Genomic DNA, 22076 nt, shown 5'->3' with positions numbered 1-22076 from the left:
GCCATTGAGGGTGAAGCAATGGAACCTCATAAGTCCAATATAAATTTGCATCAATAAATTGCTTAACCAATTAATCTGGTTAATAGCCAGGTTAGTGTACAACGGGAGCATCTCATGAAGGACTCTGCAAAAACAGAGTTACCTACAAAGGAGTAATTTCATGGTGATCGGTATTCCTAAGTAACTAGTTGGCTAACCAATTTACTGTACAAGTTAATTATTGGCTCAGGTAATGTTTTGGTTTATATTAAACCAAGATCAAATAACTAACAACATCTTGAATTAGTCAGTCTACTATAGACATGTGTGTTAGAGTTACTTTTAAGCTTATAATATAGATGTATTTCTTTTTAAAGTATGTTTATATATATATATATATTAGTTAGAACATAAGTTTTATTTTTCATATTTAGTAATAATATTATCTTGTGTTTTATCTATAAAATGTAATAACATGTGCTTGATAGAGAATTTATCCATCTACTGGACGTCATTCAGTGTTAATCACACTTTTGTATCACTGTGTTTATTCTCTCTGATTTTATCTTTATTGAAATCAACCATCTAATAATATTTTTATTGTCGAATGGCACATTGGCACGTCCATAGAAGACGCTCACATTGGTGGTGATGAAAATACATAAATAAATTAAAAAAAAGTTTTTTTTATATAATAATAAACTATGTTATGGCATACATAAGGTGTAGGACTGCAGTTTCTTTTAAGCTTTCTTCTGCAGTTATAAATTTGAAAGCCAAAAATATTTTTAATTTATTTATAAATATTATATATGTATTTCTTTAAGCATGATCTTGTTGTAGGTCTTTAAATAATAAAAAAAAAAGTTCTCTACATTATGTTCAAGATTATTTTCTTTCTACCTTCACCAAATGATTTTCATCTATGATTTTGATTTTGTGAAAGAAAGAGCAATCGTCTTCAACTCAAGAAATCGTAGGAATTGAGAAAAGTTATGATCACCAAACAGGAAGAATCACTCTATTAGCTAGAACTTGCTCTTAATGTTTTTCAAGGCGAAATAATGGATGACACTTTGTCACGACCCAACCCGCTAAGACTGGCACCCAACTAAATCCTAGTGGGCGAACCAACACACAAGACACCTATTCATTCAAATCCAGTTTTATATTAACCAAGCTAATCAGTTATTACTCATTTAAACATCAAATGAACAAAATAAGTCATACCATAAAATACTGAAATAAGTGCGGAAGTCTAACTATTACAAAATTCCCAAAATCCAAAAGTCATCGTACAGGACTCTAATTTAAAACATGTCTAAGGAATGAAATCTGACTACTAAATCCATAATGTCCAGAATAAGAAAAGACATCATAAGGAGAAGATCTTCTGGCGGCACGGGTACGGGAAGAAGCTCACCCTAAATCTATCAAAAACGTCCTCCACGCTAGATGCGAGGCGGGGTAGCGCCTCCGTATCACACCGCACTCAAAAGAATGCAAGGTAGTATCGACAAACATCGCGTACCGATAGATATCATAGGCCGACTAAGATTAGTATCATGCATATCTTATAAAATCAATAGAACAAACAAGCCAGCCAACAGACATGAAATTCAATAAACCATACAAGTCAACTAAGGATAATCACAATCAATCACAAAGATATCAAGAATCACAATCAACGGAAGCCACAACGGAAATAGTTTACCACAATAACCACACTTACTGTACACACATGCTAACTGATGTCATTGCTCAGTAGTCATGACCTGCAGCGGACCCATGGTGTCCATGTACCACTCGTTCCAGAATACTCCTCGGACCGAGCGCAAACCTTCGCTCCGGAACGAACCTCAGACGCGGGACATATCAATGTACCTCTAGTTTTTGAAACTATCCTCAAACCACGAGCCCATAATCTTGGCCACATATGTGCCTTTCCATACCTATTACAGAACAGTGTTTCTTACCTTTCAGTATCAATACTCAATTCATCAATTCATGTCACAATACCATCGAGAAGATTATATTAGCTCCTCATCACAATACCAACCACAGACGTGTATGAATCCTCTACGAACATCTGACTGACATAACATCGTCGGGACAGGCCTCAACCTACCCATAATCTCTATACATACAAGTACAAGATCTGAGTTAACTCCAGGAAGAAGTGGAGCTTACACCATTTCGCTGAACATCTGTATCATCTAGGATGCACACCTGCCACTCGGTATACCTAAACCTGCAATGTGAAACATAAACAAATGCAGAGCCCCCGACCAAGGAACGTCAGTACATAAAGATTGTACCGAATACGTAAAGCAGACATGAAATGTATACAATAAAACTGAAATCGAGAAAAAGTAACTGAAAGATAATCAAATCGTAACTGATGACTCTCAGAACTCTTTATGGAGACTTATCATAAATCTTACTATACTTCCGTCTTCCTGAATCTTTTGTTGTCTTTCTGGTGATACTTTTTGGGTCGCTACGTGAAGCGACGTTTTGGAATCATTTACTATAGTACTTAGGATCATTGTTCATTAGATTCTTTCTTTCTGAACTTCTGATCTTTCTTTACTTTCTGTAAACCTGAAAGCCATTGTTGGCTAAAGAGATGCAACATGTGATATCAATGCAATGTTGTATATATGAATTACTCGTGATGGTACCTATGCATTTCATAGACTGTCCATAAGACCCATCGATATATGCATTGCCCCGAAGGCAACATGAATGGTCCGAAGACAGTGTATAGCCCCGAAGGCAAATGTAAAGGATGATGAATGCATACTATGCAATGCGATGCAATGCAATGCAATGGCCATATGTCAAACTTGGTACACACACTAGTGGTTATTCCATCTAGTCGTGACCTATGGGGGACTCGCGAGGTCCATATACCTTGTTTGGGCGTGCAACCAGTTCCATATATATATATATATATATTAAGCGCAATGGGGGCACCATTATCTTTAGTACGCCAATTACTAGCGACAAAGTTAGGCATCCGACTCTTAAAAAACTTATTGATTACAATAGCAAAGTACAAATTTCAATATTATCAAATATAATTAATTTGATACTAATATAACAAAAGTACATCATCAACTCATACTTGAATTCGACGCGTTTTCATTTTTTGAAAATGGACAATAATAGTATCATTGCTTACAGTTGCAAATACTTCTCAAAGGAACAAACTAAACAATTATTTTTAAAAAATCACTAATAGTACTACGTAATTCATCTTAGGCTCATTATCATCATTTTATTATATTATTAAAAAGAGGAAAAATAACCAATAAACTTCTCACAAATCCATTTGAATAATTAAAAAAAAAAAAAAAAACCCTGACTTTGTTTGGTAAAATTTTATTCACCTCAGAAAAAAGAAAAAAAATGAATGACTTGCTCATAATAGGATTGGTATTTTTATAAAAAGTGGATAAGCAATGGATATTATTTTCAAATACTCACTTATGAAAAAAAATAGAAACGCGAGCCAGAAAAGGAGAATTAGGCAGACCTTAAGTTGATTGTACAAAATCCCAAATTTAAGAATATGATAAGATTTTAGGGCTTAGTATAAGATAATACAATTTTTAATTTAATTAAATCTATAAAGTTATGTATTCCTCAATCCCTAGTAATTAAATACTATTATATAGTTATATAATAAGTAATCTATATTAATCACTAAAAAAGAAGGGGAAGCTTTACCGTATAGAAGTCCGATCGTTGGTTCGAATTCGATTGCCGGAGAAATTAATGAATAACGACAATAGATTCGACTGTGGGTGACGTTCCTAACTTAGTGATTTGTGAGAAGCTTGATAATGGAAGAATGGAAGAAGGGTTTGAGAATGGAGAGATCCAAAGGAGTTTCTTTTTGCTTATTACGTTGGGAAAAAATGAGTGGGAAGTGAGAAAAGATCTTTCGAATTGGGGCTTTTGGGGGGAGGGATTTAATGAAAAAGTAAAACGGGAGGGGGGCTAAACAATAAAAAGATTTCTAAACAATAAAATATGCATTAACTCAGGTTTTTATAGCAGTTTACTGCACAAATTTTAAAAAATAATAACTGTAGGAGCCAAGATTCGAACTCGGGTCGCGACCGATTAGCATCAGCTCAGGGGCACTCCTACCAACTGAGATACTTTAGCAATTATGTTTGAGGGGTTCTTTTTAGAATATATGATAGTTTTTCAAGCTATATAAATATATGTATATAGGGTTTTTTTTGAAGTTACGGGGGGCACGTGTCGCCCCCGCCCTTCAAGGTGAGTCCGCCTATATATATATATATTGCGGCGTGCAACCTGATCCAAATATATATATGTTTGCATGAATGCATGTGTGAAACACTATCAAGATTCATAACAATCATATGAGTATCAGTCAACAACAATAAGTTAAGAATCTTATCCACAAGCTCATAAGCTGTAAGTAACTTGCTATAGTTAAGAACTTACAATCCTTATTAAGCAACTTACTACCTTCTTATTCATGTCCTACTCACTCTATCATTAAGAAGGTTTATGATTACGTTATGAACTTATAACTATCCTTATTAGAACTTTAAAGATCTGATTCTAGAGGTTATGTGACTCTTTCTTTCTGTAAACCATGTGATATATCTAGCTCATTTGACTGCTAATATGAAAGCGTCAATCAATAAGTAATAAGCTTATGGGTTTATATTCTAACAACTAATAATCTCATCAAGGACCTTCCTATATTCAGTAACTTATACTCAATAGGACAATATGAGTTATGCTAATCTGTTCATCTTACCTTACGCTCTCTTCCGTGACAACTTCTTAGACATTGGCCGCTTGGCATCATTTATCTTTAGCGCCATTCATTTTTGATAACGCTCTATAATCTCCTTCGATATACTTGTAGGCTATCAACGTTACCTTACTTGAGGGAGACTATAATCACCATAACAATTTAGAACTAGACTCTATGAGTGAAACGCTTGAGCACAGCTAAGCATGGACATATAACATTTCTTAAAAAAACTCATAAGGCTTGTAACATTGAGTTAACACACTTATAAACTCTACGCTTCATGATTCATGTAGGAAACAATAAATACACGTCATGCCGTACCGGTGAGTCAAGGAATAGCCTCACGTACCTCAAATCCATCTTTGAATGACTACAACGAGTCAATCCCTCCGATAAACGTTTAACCAGTTTAAGGCAGCTAATATCAACATAACCAACAACCCAATAATATACCACAACTATACCAACACTATCGTCAAGCAATCAAAGAGCGACGAGCTCCCGAAGCTATGTACAATGGTGTACTCCACACTCGACCTCCTTTCAACTACCAACAAGCTCTAAATGACCTACCAAACCCCCACCAACCTCCAAACAACATAAAAACATCTCTTAATCAGTTTACATAACCACCACAATCCGAACTCACGGCTTCCTATCACCGTCCCGCGAGTTCCTAACAATTACGTGCCTCAAACGCTCATACGAGCCCATAAAAAGTCGTAGATGAGGAATAGCACTTGTGTCGCCTTCATAAAAGCTTCCTGATATCTTACTTCACCATCACCACAAAGTATTCTCGGACTTGCTTGGTTCGGATGAAACCAATGTTACAATCAAGAAATTGACGGAGAGATAACCGTATCAAACTCGGAGTTGAGATTACCATAAAAACTCTTGAACCAAAATCCATGTAGAGTAAAACTTACTGCACTACACTACTTTAGCAAAAAGAACAAGAAAGAGAGAGAATTTTCCTCAAATAGTTTGATGCAAATGTATAAAACGTATGTATGTATCCAAAAAATATGTCCTCCCAAAGATAAGAATGTTTGGATTGTTAGGTGGTTCCCCACTTGCCTTTGGCATAAGAGAATTATCTATTCCCAAGATGGGATCTCACCATCGTTGCTGCCTTAAAGAAAATAGAAATCAAGTTGCAGCAACTTGTTCATTTTTTTATTTTTTTTTTGTTTTAAAGAGAATTCCTTATCTCTCCAAATAAAGAAACCTCAAATAGTTCTACGATCACCTCATAGTATGATCATTCACTAAATATGCCACGTGTAAGAGCTAAAACCTATCCATTTACCTTTCTTTTTTTTTTTCTTTTTTTTTTTTTTTTTTTGGTTGAACGGATATTTTATTAATACTAGGTAGTTACATAAGATGAACTAGTAACAGACGTGCCATCATTGATAGCTAAAACACTTAGATTGCCTAAACTAGCTAAGCTATTACACGATGATATAGATACTAATTTTGGAGTCGTCACTCCTTGCTTATCAGCTTCCAAAAAGTTGGTGACGCTTGTGGGAGGTGATAGCAAAACAGATGGTTGATCATAAGTTCCATACTTTAAACCCTGCTTGGACAGTCTATCTCCTACTTTGTTACCTTGCCTGAAACTATGTCGCACTGCTGGAGTCCCCAACCTCCTCAAAAGCGACCTGCAAGAATTTAAAATATCAGCAAAAATAGGTCGTGGTTTATGTAGTAAATGGAGTACTTCCACTGAGTATGTTTCCAATTCCATGTTTCCAATTCCACAGGAGTATAGTTCTTGTCACAAGCTAATTTTAAACCCTGTAATAGTGCAGGGAGTTCAGCCATCGTATGGTTGAGGCAATAAATGGCTTGATAGTATATCCATTTACCTTTCTATTCTAGGCTTGCCTAACTTTTGATGTAATTCACAGACATGGATATATATCTATAGATACATTAGGCGTAGGAGTGGATACATATAAGGTATAGGTAATATAAAATATTATACTTTACATTGCACAATAAATTAGTATTTTCCAATTAACAATAAAATAATACTCGTGACTATTTATTAACTTCTATGTAATTTTATTGAATTCTAATTTTCCCATCCTAATATTAAAAGTATAAATTTTTGAACTATTAATTCTCAAAACGGTAAAAACATGACCTTCTTGTCTTATGAGAAAAAATTTCTATCTATACAATAAAAAGTATCCTATTTATAAACTTCCTCATACATATATAATTTAAAGCATATCTGGAAATAGTAATATTAATAACTATATAAAATTATATCAATCAAACATTTTAAAAATAAACTTCCTCATATATAATTTAAAGCATATCCGGAAATAGTAATATTAATAACTATATAAAATTATATCTATCAAACATTTTATAAAAATGTTTCACTTTAAAGAAAATATCACATCAAAATATATCTAACGATATTAAAATTGTCAAATTTATGAGCATAATTTTTTTTTTTATCTCATGAATAACCTTAATCCCTTCAAATTCATATAAATTTTCAACAACGCATCCTAATGCCACAACACAAAGTGTTACGAGATCGTTTCATGTTTGGAAACTTTGAAGTTCCTCAACATTTGAAAAGATAAGGACAAGAAATAATTATATGTGCCCACATGTCAAATCATCAAACTAGTACAAGAGGAGAATTCTACGTTCATGTACGTAATGTGATTAGCCAATCACTAGTCGAAAGCTGTAACCTCGTATTATGACCGCTCCATCATATCACTAACCTATTGTTGTTCCATCGTAAGTGTTTCTAGAGAATACTGGATAAGGTTTGCCAGTGCATAGCATAGGCCAATGATTTTGATATCCAAAATATTTATTTTTTAACCTGGTACTCTCTTCGTCCTAAAAAAATTATTCTCTTTTAATTTAGCACAAAATTTAAAAAATAAAAGATTTTTTTTAAAATATGTGATCCAAAATAAGTTTTAGATATATTTGTGATTATAAATCATCTTATAAAGTTAAATTATTTCTAAATATAGAAAGGGGATAATTTTTTTGTCATGGATAAAAAAAAAAGGACAATTTTTTGTGACAGAGGAAATATTTGATACCTGCTTTGAAATCATATTAATTTGAATTTGTGTTAGAAAATCTCATTTTGAAGGGTACAATATTCCTTTATATATATTAATAGAAGTGACTTAATACGTATAATTTCTGGTTTAAAAAAAAAAATAACTTACTATATTACTGCACTTTTTGCTCATTTAACAGATAAATATTGCTTTTCCCTCTCCTTTTCTTTTTGTGTTCTTTTAGCATAGGCAAATTTCTAGTTCATATTTACTCAATTAATACACTATAAGAAAGTTCTCATCAAGTAAAAATATTATATATAAAAATAAGTTGGTTAATAATCTTTACATTATTGTATTTTTGTTTGGTCTATGTAAAAAGTTTTTATCAATTATTCTATTTGTTGTATAATCAAATGTGATTAACATAATATGCATTAAACAATTAAAAGTTAATCTATAGTTAGTGATTTCATATATCTCGAAGAACAAAAGAAATTAATTTTTCTAAGTTCTTTAATTATTCACCTTGGATTTTCATTTAATTTGTTCAAAGAAAAAAAAAACCTTGTACAATCAACTAACCGTTAAATTTTCAAAATAGAGTTTTTGTTTGTTGGGGTATATGTTACCCTCTTTGTTATTATATTATATTGTCCGTAGAAGTTAAAAAAGAAGAAGAAGAAGAAGAAGAAGAAGAAGAAGAAGAAGAAGAAGAGTAAAGGCACCTAAAGATAAATTAATCATCTATAGAAAAGAAATAAAAATGAATATTTATAAAATTTCCATTATCATTTTAAAATAATTTTCTTATATTTATTGAAAATATATGAAGAGAATGTACGATTTACTTACCTTTTACTTGCCTTTGTATATTTTATTAAAAGTTCCTCACTTCAATTCTACAATATAATAATATCAACGAAATTTATCGTTAGATTTTCAAAATAGTTTTGTTTGTTTGTTGGGGTATATGTTACCCTCTTTATTATTATATTATATTGTCTGTAGAAGTTAAAAAAAAAAAAAGTAAAAGCACCTAAAGATAAATTAATTACCTGTAGAAAAGAAATAAAAATGAATGTTTATGATACTTCATGTGCTAATCTTCTTTGGATTAACTATAAAAAAAAAAAAAAAGGCCTAAATATATCAAGTACATTGAGTGTTTTGTTTTTTATTATAGTTTAAGTTAAAAATTCATTATTTTAGTTATTAGGTGAAATCTAAGTCACATCTTTTATTTCCAACTATGCATGTAACAGTGATAAAATTTGAAAAATTGTTTAATATATGTTAAATTTAGTTCTATTATCAAATAAACATTACTTGTCATGTCATATATTCAAAATAATTCAAGTAAATAGAGAAATTATAAACTTTCGAAAGTTATGAAGTGGGTTCGAATTAAATATTTTAAAATATTTAAAATTACATACTACTTCCTCCGTCCTAATTTAAGAGGTATTTTTCTTTTTAGTCAGTATCAAAAAAAATTATATTTTTCTATAATGAGATAATTTATAGTGACGCAAATATCTATCTCTTATTTTAAAATAAAAATTTTAAAAAAATTTCTTCATTTGTTAACTTCTATATCGAGTCAAATATCATCGTATAAATTGAAACGATAGAAATATAACATTTTTTATTTGGGATATACTTGAGAGAGGGGTCCAAAATTGGCCCTAATAATGGAGTGAGGAAATGAGAACTCCAATGTTGATGATCAACCTGTAAAATATTTGGTATACAACTATAGAAATATCAGTTTTTACAACGATTTTTTTTATTAATCACAAAACGTTTACAAAATGAGTTAATAGTTTTTCTTTGTAAAATGTTTTGGTAGCTGGGAAAAAGATATCTTAAAAGAAGTTAACAACTTAAAATTTTTATTGGACTAAAGTTGAATAAGTTACTACAAAAAGTTGTCGGTCACAATCATAAAGAGATCGATGGGCCCACTAAAAACATGTGTCAGCTAGAAAGAGGTGGTATGAGAATGAATTGAAATTCTTTGAAAGATAGTTGGTTTTTATGTCAAATCAGTTAAAATGTACACGCAGAATATGCTAAATATATATACCTAGAGATAGGGCTGGGCATAAATACCGAAAAATCGAACTGAAACTTCAACAAACCGAACCGAACTAGTTTGGTTTGGTGTTTGGTGTCCACCGTAAAAAAACCAAAACCGAAATAGTCGAACCGAAGTTTGATAAAACCGAACCGAAAAACCGAACGCGCACCGAAATTTAATACATTAACCAAAAAAAAAAAAATTAAAATAGTCCAGGTCAATTAAGTTTAAAGCAAAATAAACCCAATTGTAATAAGTCTTCTTTTGCATTTGTATCCCTAATTTTTCACTTCAATTGAGAAAATTAAATATCCTTAACAAAGAAAGAATTCAGGATGTGTCTTTGGATTAATGTACGTCCTTTACGTGTTTTCTTAATTATTCTTACTTACATGTATATAACACCTAGTAATCCTATATCATGATTATAGTTTTCCGTATCCTCGTTTGTTTGATTTCGATTTCAATTTATCGCCTTTATGTTTTATGCTTTTGAGAATATGAATTAGTGTCAATAATCGCTTCTAATATTATATCAAAAAAACCGAATTGAAAAAACCGAAACCGAACTGAACCGAACTTTAAAAAACCGAAACCGAACCGAACCGAACTTTAAAAAACCGAAACCGAAAGAACCGAACCGAACTAGTTGGGTTCGGTGTTCGATGTCCACCTTCAAAAAATCGAACCCGAAATAGCTAAACCGAAGTTTGATAAAACTGAACCAAAAAACCGAACACCCACCCCTACCTAGAGATATGCGATTGATTCTTAAATTTCTGTTTGAAATGACCACTTTACCCTTGGCCTTCCCACTCACCACTCTTCTATGTAGTAGAAAAAATGTACATCTTTCTTATCTAGATGAGTGATCTTGTTTGAGGATGAAAATCAGATATGATTTTCTGGTGGAAGAAAGCTCGTCCAGCTGTCTCTTTTTGTCTAAATGGGAAGCCAATACTCCATTAAGGGATGGGCATAAGTAATAAATAACTTTTCTTATATTTGTTTAAATAACTAATTATACTTGTTAAGGAATATTCGTATTTGTAATTTGATTTGATAGTGTTAAAAACAAAATCGCACCAATATTGTGAATGTACAAAAGTTAAACTTATTCTTCTTCAATATTTTCGCTTGAAAATTAAACTCTGTAGATAATCTTTATATATATTATATATCGAATTCATTTAGCTTTTCATGCATTTTTTTTATTATATATATTTTAACATTTTTTTTAGTGAAAATTCTAATTCCGTTACTCCTTGAATTTATATTAGTTACACTTCTCAACGTGTAGCGGTGGAATTTCACTGTTATTGATTCATTAGACACTATAACAATTTCTTTTTTCTTTTTCTTCTTTCTTTCTAAAAAGGATAATTAGATTATACTAGCAACAATCTTGGTATTGGTCATCACCAGTCAACATTTCAAGACACTTCTGTGGGTTGAATAAAGTTTAGATTCACTAACAGAGAATCAAATTAACATTCCCAATGCCAGTATAGCTCAAACCCGTTTCAACACACACAACGAAAAAAAAAGAACTGAGGAAAAATCTGCATAAATAATCATTTCATTTCGAGGAAGGAATATATAGTTCCTTACCCGAAGAAGAGTGGTGTGTTAACATTCTGCAGCACAAGATGAGGGGTGAACATAAATAGCTTGTTTTGTAAGTACCTTTCTTCTCTTAAGGTTCTTTTTCATGTCTATAAGGGGAATATATTCTTGATGATATGTACATTTCAGGTTAGAGCCGTGTGAAGACGGAATAAGCAAGGCAAATTGAAATGTTGAATGTTAGTTGCCCAATTTGTGCGGACAGGAATAGTGCTAGCTATGTTAGAGAGATGATACAGCACGTTATCCAAACAGTTGCAAATTCGCTATTTTGGCTCTTCCTCAGTCTGGCTAATAGTAGTAATAACTTTGAGGGGTGGTTTAGTAGCCGGTTAAGAGATCATTTATTCATGTATTATTTTCTGCATTGTAAGATATTTAACATGACAATTCCAAAATCAAACATGATAATAGGACACAAAATTATAAGAGATTAGTAGGATAGAAACGGCACTGCTTTTGAGCCATAATTGACAGCAGAATCGAACTAGGTCTTCTCTCTATTACCCTTCTCGTTAAGGCGGCATCAACGACAACAACCTCACACCTATTTTATGTATCTCTAAAGTGATAACACAGAAGAGCCTAAAGGTGCCTTATATAGTGGTTATAGGAGGACCTACAGCAATATTGAAATCTAATGCCCACCCATTACGCTCATTGATTAAGCCTACACTCACCGCCTTACTAGACCCACCAGCACATAAAGTGCACGGCCCAATACCAATTATCACACTCTGATTGGGCGTACATTTATGGACTACGATACAACCCGGAATAGTTAAAATATAAAGAAAATATTTTAAATAATGTAAACTCATTTTCCTAACATTCTCCCACTTGGGCTACATTAGCAAAAATACTTTATTTTATTTTTTAAAAAGAAACTGACTCTCTTGAAAAGAGATTTTTCCGGGTTGATGAAAGAAAACATTTGTGGCCACATTTAAGAAAAGAAAACAAATTCATAAACTTTAATTGACCTTTTAGCCTCAATCTTAAATACCGTACTATGGCGGTCTTTGTATTCTTTGGAACAGGAGACCTTTCGTAATCACAATACTTTCAATTAAGCCAACAAGATCACTAAGCTAGCAGTGTAGTAAGGAATAGTGTCATGTGTGATATATATATGTACAAGAATATGTACTCAAGCACTATTACCGTATCAGTCCTCCATATGCCACAAAAGCATATAAATGATGCACCTCTTGGGCGAACCAGTTTCACCTCAAGATACCGTATTACCGAATTGCATCATATACTAGAAATGGATGCCCTCTTGGACGAACCAAACTTCATCTCAAGATACCGTATTACCGAAATGCATCCAAAATATAGAGCAACTAACGTTACAAATAATTGCACATCTGAATTACCTCTTGGGTGAACCAAATTCCACCTCAAGATACCATGATGTGACTAACCAATAATGTGAACAATAATGATGCTAATCATAACACAATATATGAAAGTAATGCGTATTTTATTTCATATAATAAAAGTTCACGATAACAGAATATTACAAACTCCGACTAACTCAAAGAATCAAAAGACTCTAAAACACCCATATTAGTTATATGACGTTTAAAGTCAATGGGCCTGAGACCCTTAGTTAGTGGATCAGCTAGCATTGCGTCTGTCCTAATATTCTGTATAACAATGTCTCCTTGTCTTACCAAATCCCTGACTGTCAAGAACTTAATCTGCATGTGTTTGGTGCCACTACTCAGCTTATTATTTTTGGAAAAGAATACAGCTGCATTGTTGTCACAATACATCACAATGGGTCTCTGAATCGAGTCAACAACTCTGAGTTCTCCAATAAAATTTCGAAGCCAAACAGCTTGTGTAGACGCACTATAGCAAGCTACGAACTCAAAGACACATAGTAGAAGATGTGACCAACGTCTGCTTAACACTTTCCAAGATATGGCACCACCAGCAAGTGTGAAAATGTAACCAGAAGTGGATTTATAGTCATCTGTGCACCCGCCAAAATCGCCGTTCCGAATAACCAACAACTTCAAGACATCGTCAACCTTTTGATATATCGCATATGGTCTTTAGTCTTCGAAGATATCTCATGACCTTCTTGGCTGCAACCCAATGGTCATGACCAGGATCAGATAAGTATCTACCAAGGACATTCACAGCAAAAGCTATGTCAGGCCTCGTACACACCTGTGCATACATCAAGCTGCCCACTGCACTAGCATAAGGAATGTCTGCCATAGCTTTTCTCTCCAAATCATTCTTGGGACATTGCGCCTTGCTTAGTTTGTCTCCTTTGGCTACTGGTACATCTCCAGCCTTGCAAGATTGCATATTAAATCTAGAAAGAATTCGATCAATATAGGACTTCTGAGACAACCCAAGAATATTGCGAGATCTATCACGATGAATCTCTATGCCAAGTACAAAAGAAGCTTCCCCAAGATCTTTCATCTCAAAGTTTCTTGATAAAAATTGTTTGGTTTCATATAGCAATCCATGATCACAACTAGCGAGCAGAATGTCATCCACGTAAAGTACAAGAAAAATGAATCTGCTTCCACTGATTTTCAGATAAACGCATTCATCAAATTTATTTTCCACGAAACCAAATGATGACACAACACTATCAAACTTGAGATGCCACTGACGAGAAGCTTGCTTCAAGCCATAAATAGACTTCTTCAATTTGCACACTAGATGCTCCTTTCCACTTTTAACGAAACCTTCAAGCTGTTTTATGTAAATCTCCTCGGACAAATTTCCATTGAGAAAAGCTATCTTGACATCCATCTGGTGGATCTCGAGGTCAAAATGAGCCACCAGTGCCATGATAATTCTGAAAGCATCTTTAGTAGACACAGGTGAAAAAGTCTCATTATAATCAATGCCTTCTTTCTGAGTAAAGCCTTTTGCTACCAAACGGGCCTTAAATCTTTCAATATTTCCGCGACTGTCTTTCTTGGTTTTATAAACTCATTTACAACTGATAGGTTTGTTACCTTGAGGCAACTCAACTATTTCCCAAACACCATTATCATACATGGATTTTGTTTCATCATTCATGGCATCTAGCCATTTATCTGATTCATGACTGTTAACAGCTTGTTTAAAAGTCACGGGATCCACAATTTGACCAATATCATAATCAGTCTCACCAAGATATACTTGATAATCACTAGAAATAGTGGACCTTCTATCTCTTTGTGATCTTCGGAGTGGAATCTCTGAAACATCAGAAAGTGGTTCACCAACTTGAACATTCTCATCTTCTACCGCCATAGGAGCAATATCATGTGCACTGCTACTGCTCCCCTTTGGCTCATTAGACCGAGAATTACTTCCTTCAGCAAAGTCTAACTCCAGAAACTTAGCCGTGCGAGATTCAACAATTCTAGTTCCCCGAGAGGGGCAATAAAACCTATAGCCTTTTGAATGGTCTGGATATCCCATGAACTAACAACGACTCCACTTTTTGATCGCATTCTTCTCACGATCAAAGATTTTAACTTCTACAGACAACCCCAAACCCGAAAATGATTCGTACTTGTTTCCCGCTTAGTCCATAATTCAAATGGTGTTTTAGGAACAACCTTACTCGAACCCGATTTAGAATATAAGCGGTAGCTTTGTAAGCTTCACCCTAAAGAAACTCGGCATATCGTCCGACTCATCATACTTTTTTCATGTCCATCAAAGTGCGATTACGTCTTTCAGCCACACCATTCTGCTCAGGATCTGCAGGCATAGTAACTTGACCAATTATTCCATTTTCTTGAAGATATTTAACAAAGGCCCCAAGTTGTTGACCGCTTCGGTATATCTCCATAATATTCACCTCCAGTCGCATCTCACAATTTTGATAACTTTTCCCAATTGCTTCTCAACTTCAGCCCAAAAAATCTTGAAAACATCAAGAGAATCAGACTTCTCCTTAATCAAATAAAGATAAAAATAGCGAGAATAGTCATCAATAAATGTGATGAAGTATCTGTTACCACACAAAGTAGTAGAATATGGCCCACTGATATCCGTATGAACAATCTCTAAAAGACCTTGACTTCGAGTTGCACCCTTTGTCCTGGCTTAGTCAACTTACCACGAACACAATCAACACATAACCCTGTGTCATCATGACTAAGAGGTGGAAGAATATCGATTTTCACCAATCTATCAATGCGTTCCTTAGAAATATGACCTAACCGTTTATGCCAAAGTATTCGAGACTTCTCTTTAATTAAAGACTGGTTAGAATTTCCGGTTTCAACATGAAATGAGGAGTTAAGAGTCAGAGGCAATTTATATAAACCATCAACTAAAGGACAAATACCAACACATTTGGAGTCATAGAATATTTCAGCTTTATTATTACCAATGCTCATAACATAACCAAATTTGTCCAACAACCGAATAGAAACTAAGTTTCTTCCAAAATTTGGAACATAAAACACATTATTCAAAACAAGTCAAATTCACTATCTAGCTCCAAATAGAACATCCCAATGTACCCACGACGTCAAGAAAAGTGCATCCTCCAACTCTAACTTTTGCTTCCTTTAGACTTGGCTTCCTCTCGATCTCTTACCGCAAAACAAAGTGGCCGATATGAATAGTAGCACCACTATCTAAACACCAAGAATCTTTTGGTGCATCAGCTAAATTAGCTTCCAAACAAACATAAGCAAACTCACCTTGATCAACCTTTTGCTTCTCTTTGTAAGCCTTAAACTTGAAGCAGTCTGCTATCTTGTGACCCTTCTTATCACAAAAATTACATTTCCCATCAACACCTTTTTATTTCCATTGTTGTTAGGTTTTCCACTTTTACCATTTCCTTTGAAAGCCTGAGTCTTTTTAGGACCTTGCCACTTTTTCTTTCCTTTGAACTTGTTACCATAAGTTTTTGCCTGAGAAACCATGTTAGCTGATTCTACTTTTTCATTAGTAGACGTCACTTTTTCTCTTTTTCACTTTTGCTTCTCGCATCACATTTAGTAACGAGCTCATTAATAGTCCATGGTCGTCGCTTTGTATTATAAGCGACCTCATATCCGACTAAATTATGACGGAAGTTGTAAAAGAGCTTCATGAACAATGAAACTATCAGGAAGAGTCACATCTAAGTTCTTCAACTTATTCTGCATAAAGACCATTCTCAAAATAAACTGACGGACTCCCACTGTTTCATCATACTTTAAGTTCCTTAGTTCACCCATCAATCTTGAGGCTTCAGCATTATCAGAAACTTGAAAACGCTCACCGACAGCTTCAAAAAACTCCTTGGAGCTATTTGTTTCTAGCAGAGACCCCAGTAAATGCTCAGCAATTGACCTCTTTAAGGCCTTTAAGCACAACCTGTTCAATCTTTCCCATTTAGCATATTCATTTTTCTCTTCGTCATTACTTTCCTCAGTTGGTTCTGTCGGTGCATCTTTTACAATAACCATATCAATCTCAACTAGTTCAAAAGCAAAGTCCACATCACGTTTCCACTTTTTGTAATTGGATCCAGTCAGGATTTCAATTTCAAAGAACATTGTTGGTCTTTGTAAAGGTGACTGAAATAAATGCAACTTGATTAATTAAGGCAATATATTTTCACCAAAATATTTGCAAGTAGTTGTATAATTATTAACTCCCCTTTGGGTAGAGAAAACAAAGACACAACTGATCACGCACCCTTTCATGGAGATTTATATAAGAAAAATGAGATACAAAAGAACCTTCGAAAAAATTTATCTCCTTTGGGTAAATAAACTTTTCTAAGTCACACACCTCCCACGAGACATAATGATATAAACAAAATAATCCCCTTTGGGTGGAAAATTTTCTTTAATCAAATCTCAGCCAAAATTACTCCATGATGAATTAATTAACTCATAAAATTACCCCCTTTGGGTAGATAACTTCATAAATTAATTAAATAATATTATTTAGAAAATTATTTCCTTTCATGTTCACATCTCAAATGTACCACACCAAGTCGCAATTCGAACAACAATTTAATTATGAAATAGTTTTTTTTTCTTTCTAATTTCAACATAAACGAACCTTAACATATTCTAAAACTAGAGAATAATTATTCAGAGTCCGTTCCAGGCGTGTGAAGCCTCCCATGTATTTATAATGACTCATATAATTTTCTAGTAAATTTTCAACAAATTCTATGGCCGAAATTAGTTTATGTGATTTTCCAAAGTTTCAGAAGTAATAAATTCGAAATAAATACTTCCCGAGCTCGAAAAATTATGAAAAATTATGGGAAAATCCAGAAAATTTGGATGATTCTGCACACAAAAATTCAGCCTGAAATGACATCAGGAAAATGGAGCGTGTATCTCACTCTCCTGTGGGCGAGAGTGGGATTTTGGAAGAAGATTGGGGATGAACCCTTCTTCTACCTCCAGCAGGGTCAAAACCAGAAAAATGGTTTTTCTTTGACCCATTCAAACCCAAATTCAAGTTCTTTCAATTTTATCAATATTGGTTAAGTCAAATCATTAAAATACACTTTAAACCCATTTATTATAAAAAATAAACTAAAGGGAATGTGTTTTGAATCTGAAATGTTTCAATCAATGGGTTCATTAATAATGAACATAAACACCAACTTTAAAGCTTGTAACTGATATAATAAATAGCAATTACAATGGAATAAAGTCTAAAAACGTTTTTTCATATTATACCAACATTAAATCAGATTTAACACCATGATATATCAGTTACAATGGAATAAAGTCTAAAAACGTTTTTGCATATTATACCAACATTAAATCAGATTTAAAACAATGATTTTAATGACCAATACATGAACTTGAAATATTTCTTTTTTCTTTTTGCCGGAAAAGTGTAATTTCGGGTAAGATGACAACTTTCCGATCAACCACACATCAGAATCATGCACAACAAAATTCCACAACCATTGTTGTTAAAAAATGACAGAATTTCATCCTAATATTTTGGCCAAAAATACTAGAAATAAACTTCAATGTATTTCTTGAAAGCAACTGAAAATTTAGCCCTTCCTTGAGCAATATCTTGCAAGTGATCCAATATTTCAGTCATCAGCAACATCATAACAAAATTCATAACAAGATTTCAATCGATTTTTATCACAAATCAAGATTTAAGGAAGAGTTCAAATGGGTTTGTTCATATAAACCCTAAAACTTCAAAATGCAATTACTCTCTCAATATTTGAAGTTAGAAAATGAGCCACCTATCAAATCGAAGGTCTCAAGGAGAGGAATAAAAGCCTTAAGGTCCCAGTCCGTTTCTTCAAAAATTTCAACATGAAATTACAGGAACCAATTTCGGGTTACAGAACCCTAATCTCTACTAATCATAAAATTTTGATCCTAAATCATGCTTTTTAGGCTCTGATGCCACATGTAAGATGATTAACATGACAATTCCAAGATCAAACATAATAATAGAACACAAAATTATAAGAGATTAGTAGGAAAGAACGGCGTACGCACTGCTTGAGCCATAATTGACGACGAACGAACTAATGCCTTCCTCTCTATTACCCTTCGTTAAGGGCGTCAATGACAAAGAACCTCACACCTATTTTATTGTATCTCTAAAGTGATAACACGAAGAGCCTGAGGTGCCTTATATAGTTGTTAGAGGAGGGGCTGGTTGCAATATCAAATCCTAATGCCCACCCATTATGGGCTCATTGGATTAAGCCTACACTCACCGCCTTACTAGACCCACCAAAGACATAAAGTGCACGGCCCAATACCAATTATCACACTCTAATTGGGCGTATGTTTATGGACTACCATACAACCCGGAATAGTTAAAATATAAAGAAAATATTTTAAATAATGTAAGCTCATTTTCCTAACATGCATAACTAATATAACGTTTGATAGCTATTAAAGAGACAGTTTATTCATATATTAATTTTTGTATACTTATACCGCGTTTGCTAGCTCGTTAGGAAGTAAGTTATTCATGTATAAAATTAGTACGACGTTTAGTTTGCAATTTAGAAACTCAGCATAACTAATATATGTATAAGTTATGAGGGATTCTATGTATGATTTTATGCGGGATAGGAGATGAAATTAATAATACATGAGTAAAAAGTTAAAAATGACAATATTACCCTCATCATTTCCCACTTAAATACTTTCCTTTTCCAAACAAATATCTATATAATTTTTAATATAATATTTTAACTTTAATTGCAAACAAATATTTTATTTTTAAAAAGTATATAATATTTATTAACTTTTAATATAACAAACCAACATTCAAAGAAATAATTTATGCATAAATAATACCTGCATAACTAATACCTACATTACTAAACCCTGCAAAACTAATACGTACATTACTAATACCTGCATAATCTTAACCAGCTACCAACGACCCCTATATGTAAGGCATAATATATAACTCATAATAGCTTCTATTTCGTTTGAATTTATGTGATTGTATCTTACGAAATTTAACAATAAAAAGATATTTTTGAAACTTATAATTAATTAAAAATCTCAGAAAGAATATGTTTACAAGGGGATTGGCCGCACAAAGGTGGAAGGAGTCGACCGAATATCTCAGTCATTGGCGGGAATTTTGCCCGCAACCAATCTCCAATTCTTGTTCACCTCCGATGATCGTGTGGGGGTAAACCATCTATATATATATATATATATATATAAAATACTATGGCTATAAATCATCACATTAAAGATAAAATAGAAAGTTTAAGGTTAAATGCCATTAAATATAGAAAGATCGATGTTATTCTTTTTGTTATAGATTAAAAAGAAAAGAGTGACACATAAATTGAGACTTAGCAAGTATGAAGTATTAGCTAAAGTGTTGGAAATAGCTATTGGGTCGGGGCTCACCCATAAGGGTACTAATTAGCCGATTAGCTCGTAAACTTGTCCTCCTCCTAAACTGTACGTATAATCTATAAATATACCATTATAGGTGTAGTAAAATACATGAATTTTCTACATTAGTATGACGACTAGGGTTTACAACAACAAAAAAAACATTCTGCATCCTCTAAGAGATATCTTGGACAAAGGAAATTCATCCATCTCATGAGAATTCTCGATGACCGGAGCACGAGTCGTGGTTACTACAGATCTGTTCCGCTAAGGAGAAACCAATAAGTTGATCCTAACCTAATATTTATGTTTTCCGTTCATACACTTGTCAGGGGCGGCTCAAGAATATTAGGGGCGTAAAGCCAAGCCTTTTTCGGAGGCCTCAAACTTTTAAAAAGAATCATATTAATAGCCTAAATCTTGTTCTATAGTTGACTAATTTTAATTCTGATAAAATATAAAAGCAATATACTAATACGAGGTAAAAATATATTTAAAAATTCAAATTTAAAGAAAAAGACAATAAAAGGCTAGAACAATAGAACGTTCTACAAATTGATAACTTGATATCAAAATAAAATTTTATCATTTTAATTTGTTTGATTTTTTTTTTTTTTTCATAAACTAAGTCCACAATGACTTTTGTTTGATGTAATGCTTGAAAATATGAGAAACAATATAAAAAATGCAATTTTATTTAACATTTTTATCCCTTATTTTTTAGAAAATAAATAGATTGTAAGAGAAATAAAAATGAATATGAGAAAAAAAGATAGCACTATTAGAATGTATAAATTAACCATTAGTCACCATCAGTAACATTAGGTAAGTAATTCTCTTTTTTCCAAAACCAAAATCGTATGCTCTTTTACCATAAATTTTCAAAAAGGAAAATTTTCATAAAATTAACCTATTACTCCCTCTGTTATCAATTTATGTAATGTATTTTTATTTTTAATCTATCCCAAATGATGTTTTTCTATTTTTAAAAATGGTTTAACTTTTAACTTCCTATTTTATAATTAAAAATAGTCACACAAATATTTTTACTTGTCTTAGATCACAAATTTTTTTAATAAAATTTTCTTTTTTAAATTCAGTATCGAATCAAATCACATCATACTAATTAAAAATTGGGGCTCTAAAAGTTTGGATGGATAGGTGACTAAGATAAATGAAGGGCGAGCTTTTCTTGTTGAAAGTTGAAACTAGTTCTTATTTATACGAAGGTGGTCCCGAAGGCTATGTTACTTTCTCTGTCTAAATTGTCAGATTGGGGGCAACCAATAGTCAAAATCAAGTGCGATATAAATTGCGACTTTCTCTATCTAGAAGCAACGACATCCATAGTGATCTCCTTAATCACCATTCATAAGCAGGGGCAAAATCAGAATTTGAAATTTACAAATTTTGGATTCTAATTTTTTCAAGCTACTTGGCGCTAAATAATAATCTTAACATATTCAATAAATTTTTAAAGGCAAATACAAAATTTCAATTAAATTATTGAATTTGACGAAACTCGTAGCTGACTCTCTAGTTCACCTTTTTCGGAAATACTACACGTATTATCCACAAACAAGGGACAATGTTTCCTATTTCCACAGTGTTTTCTTCGTTATTTTGCCCCTAACGTCTCTACTACTATGATTATCGAGTGGACAGGTTAC

At 32.9% G+C, this 22076-nt stretch overlaps 1 protein-coding gene and 1 long non-coding RNA gene across 2 annotated transcripts; both read right to left on the bottom strand.

Annotated features, from left to right (window-relative positions):
• Nucleotides 1–5064: 5064 nt before the first annotated feature.
• On the bottom strand, nt 5065–12017 carry LOC132052327 (uncharacterized). Its single transcript, XR_009413975.1, has 2 exons — nt 11540–12017; nt 5065–6459 (listed from the first exon to the last, which is right to left on the bottom strand). It is a non-coding gene; the product is annotated as an uncharacterized LOC132052327 (long non-coding RNA).
• Nucleotides 12018–16608: 4591 nt separating this feature from the next.
• On the bottom strand, nt 16609–17085 carry LOC132053945 (uncharacterized). The gene has a single exon (XM_059446035.1). The coding sequence runs from the start codon at nt 17083–17085 to the stop codon at nt 16609–16611; it is 477 nt and encodes a 158-aa protein (XP_059302018.1).
• Between the last annotated feature and the right edge of the window lie 4991 nt (nt 17086–22076).

Source organism: Lycium ferocissimum, chromosome 4 (assembly GCF_029784015.1).
Source record: "Lycium ferocissimum isolate CSIRO_LF1 chromosome 4, AGI_CSIRO_Lferr_CH_V1, whole genome shotgun sequence".
Taxonomy (NCBI): domain Eukaryota; kingdom Viridiplantae; phylum Streptophyta; class Magnoliopsida; order Solanales; family Solanaceae; genus Lycium; species Lycium ferocissimum.
The sequence above is the reverse complement of the archived record's forward strand: the minus strand, read 5'-3'. Positions and strand labels throughout refer to the sequence as shown.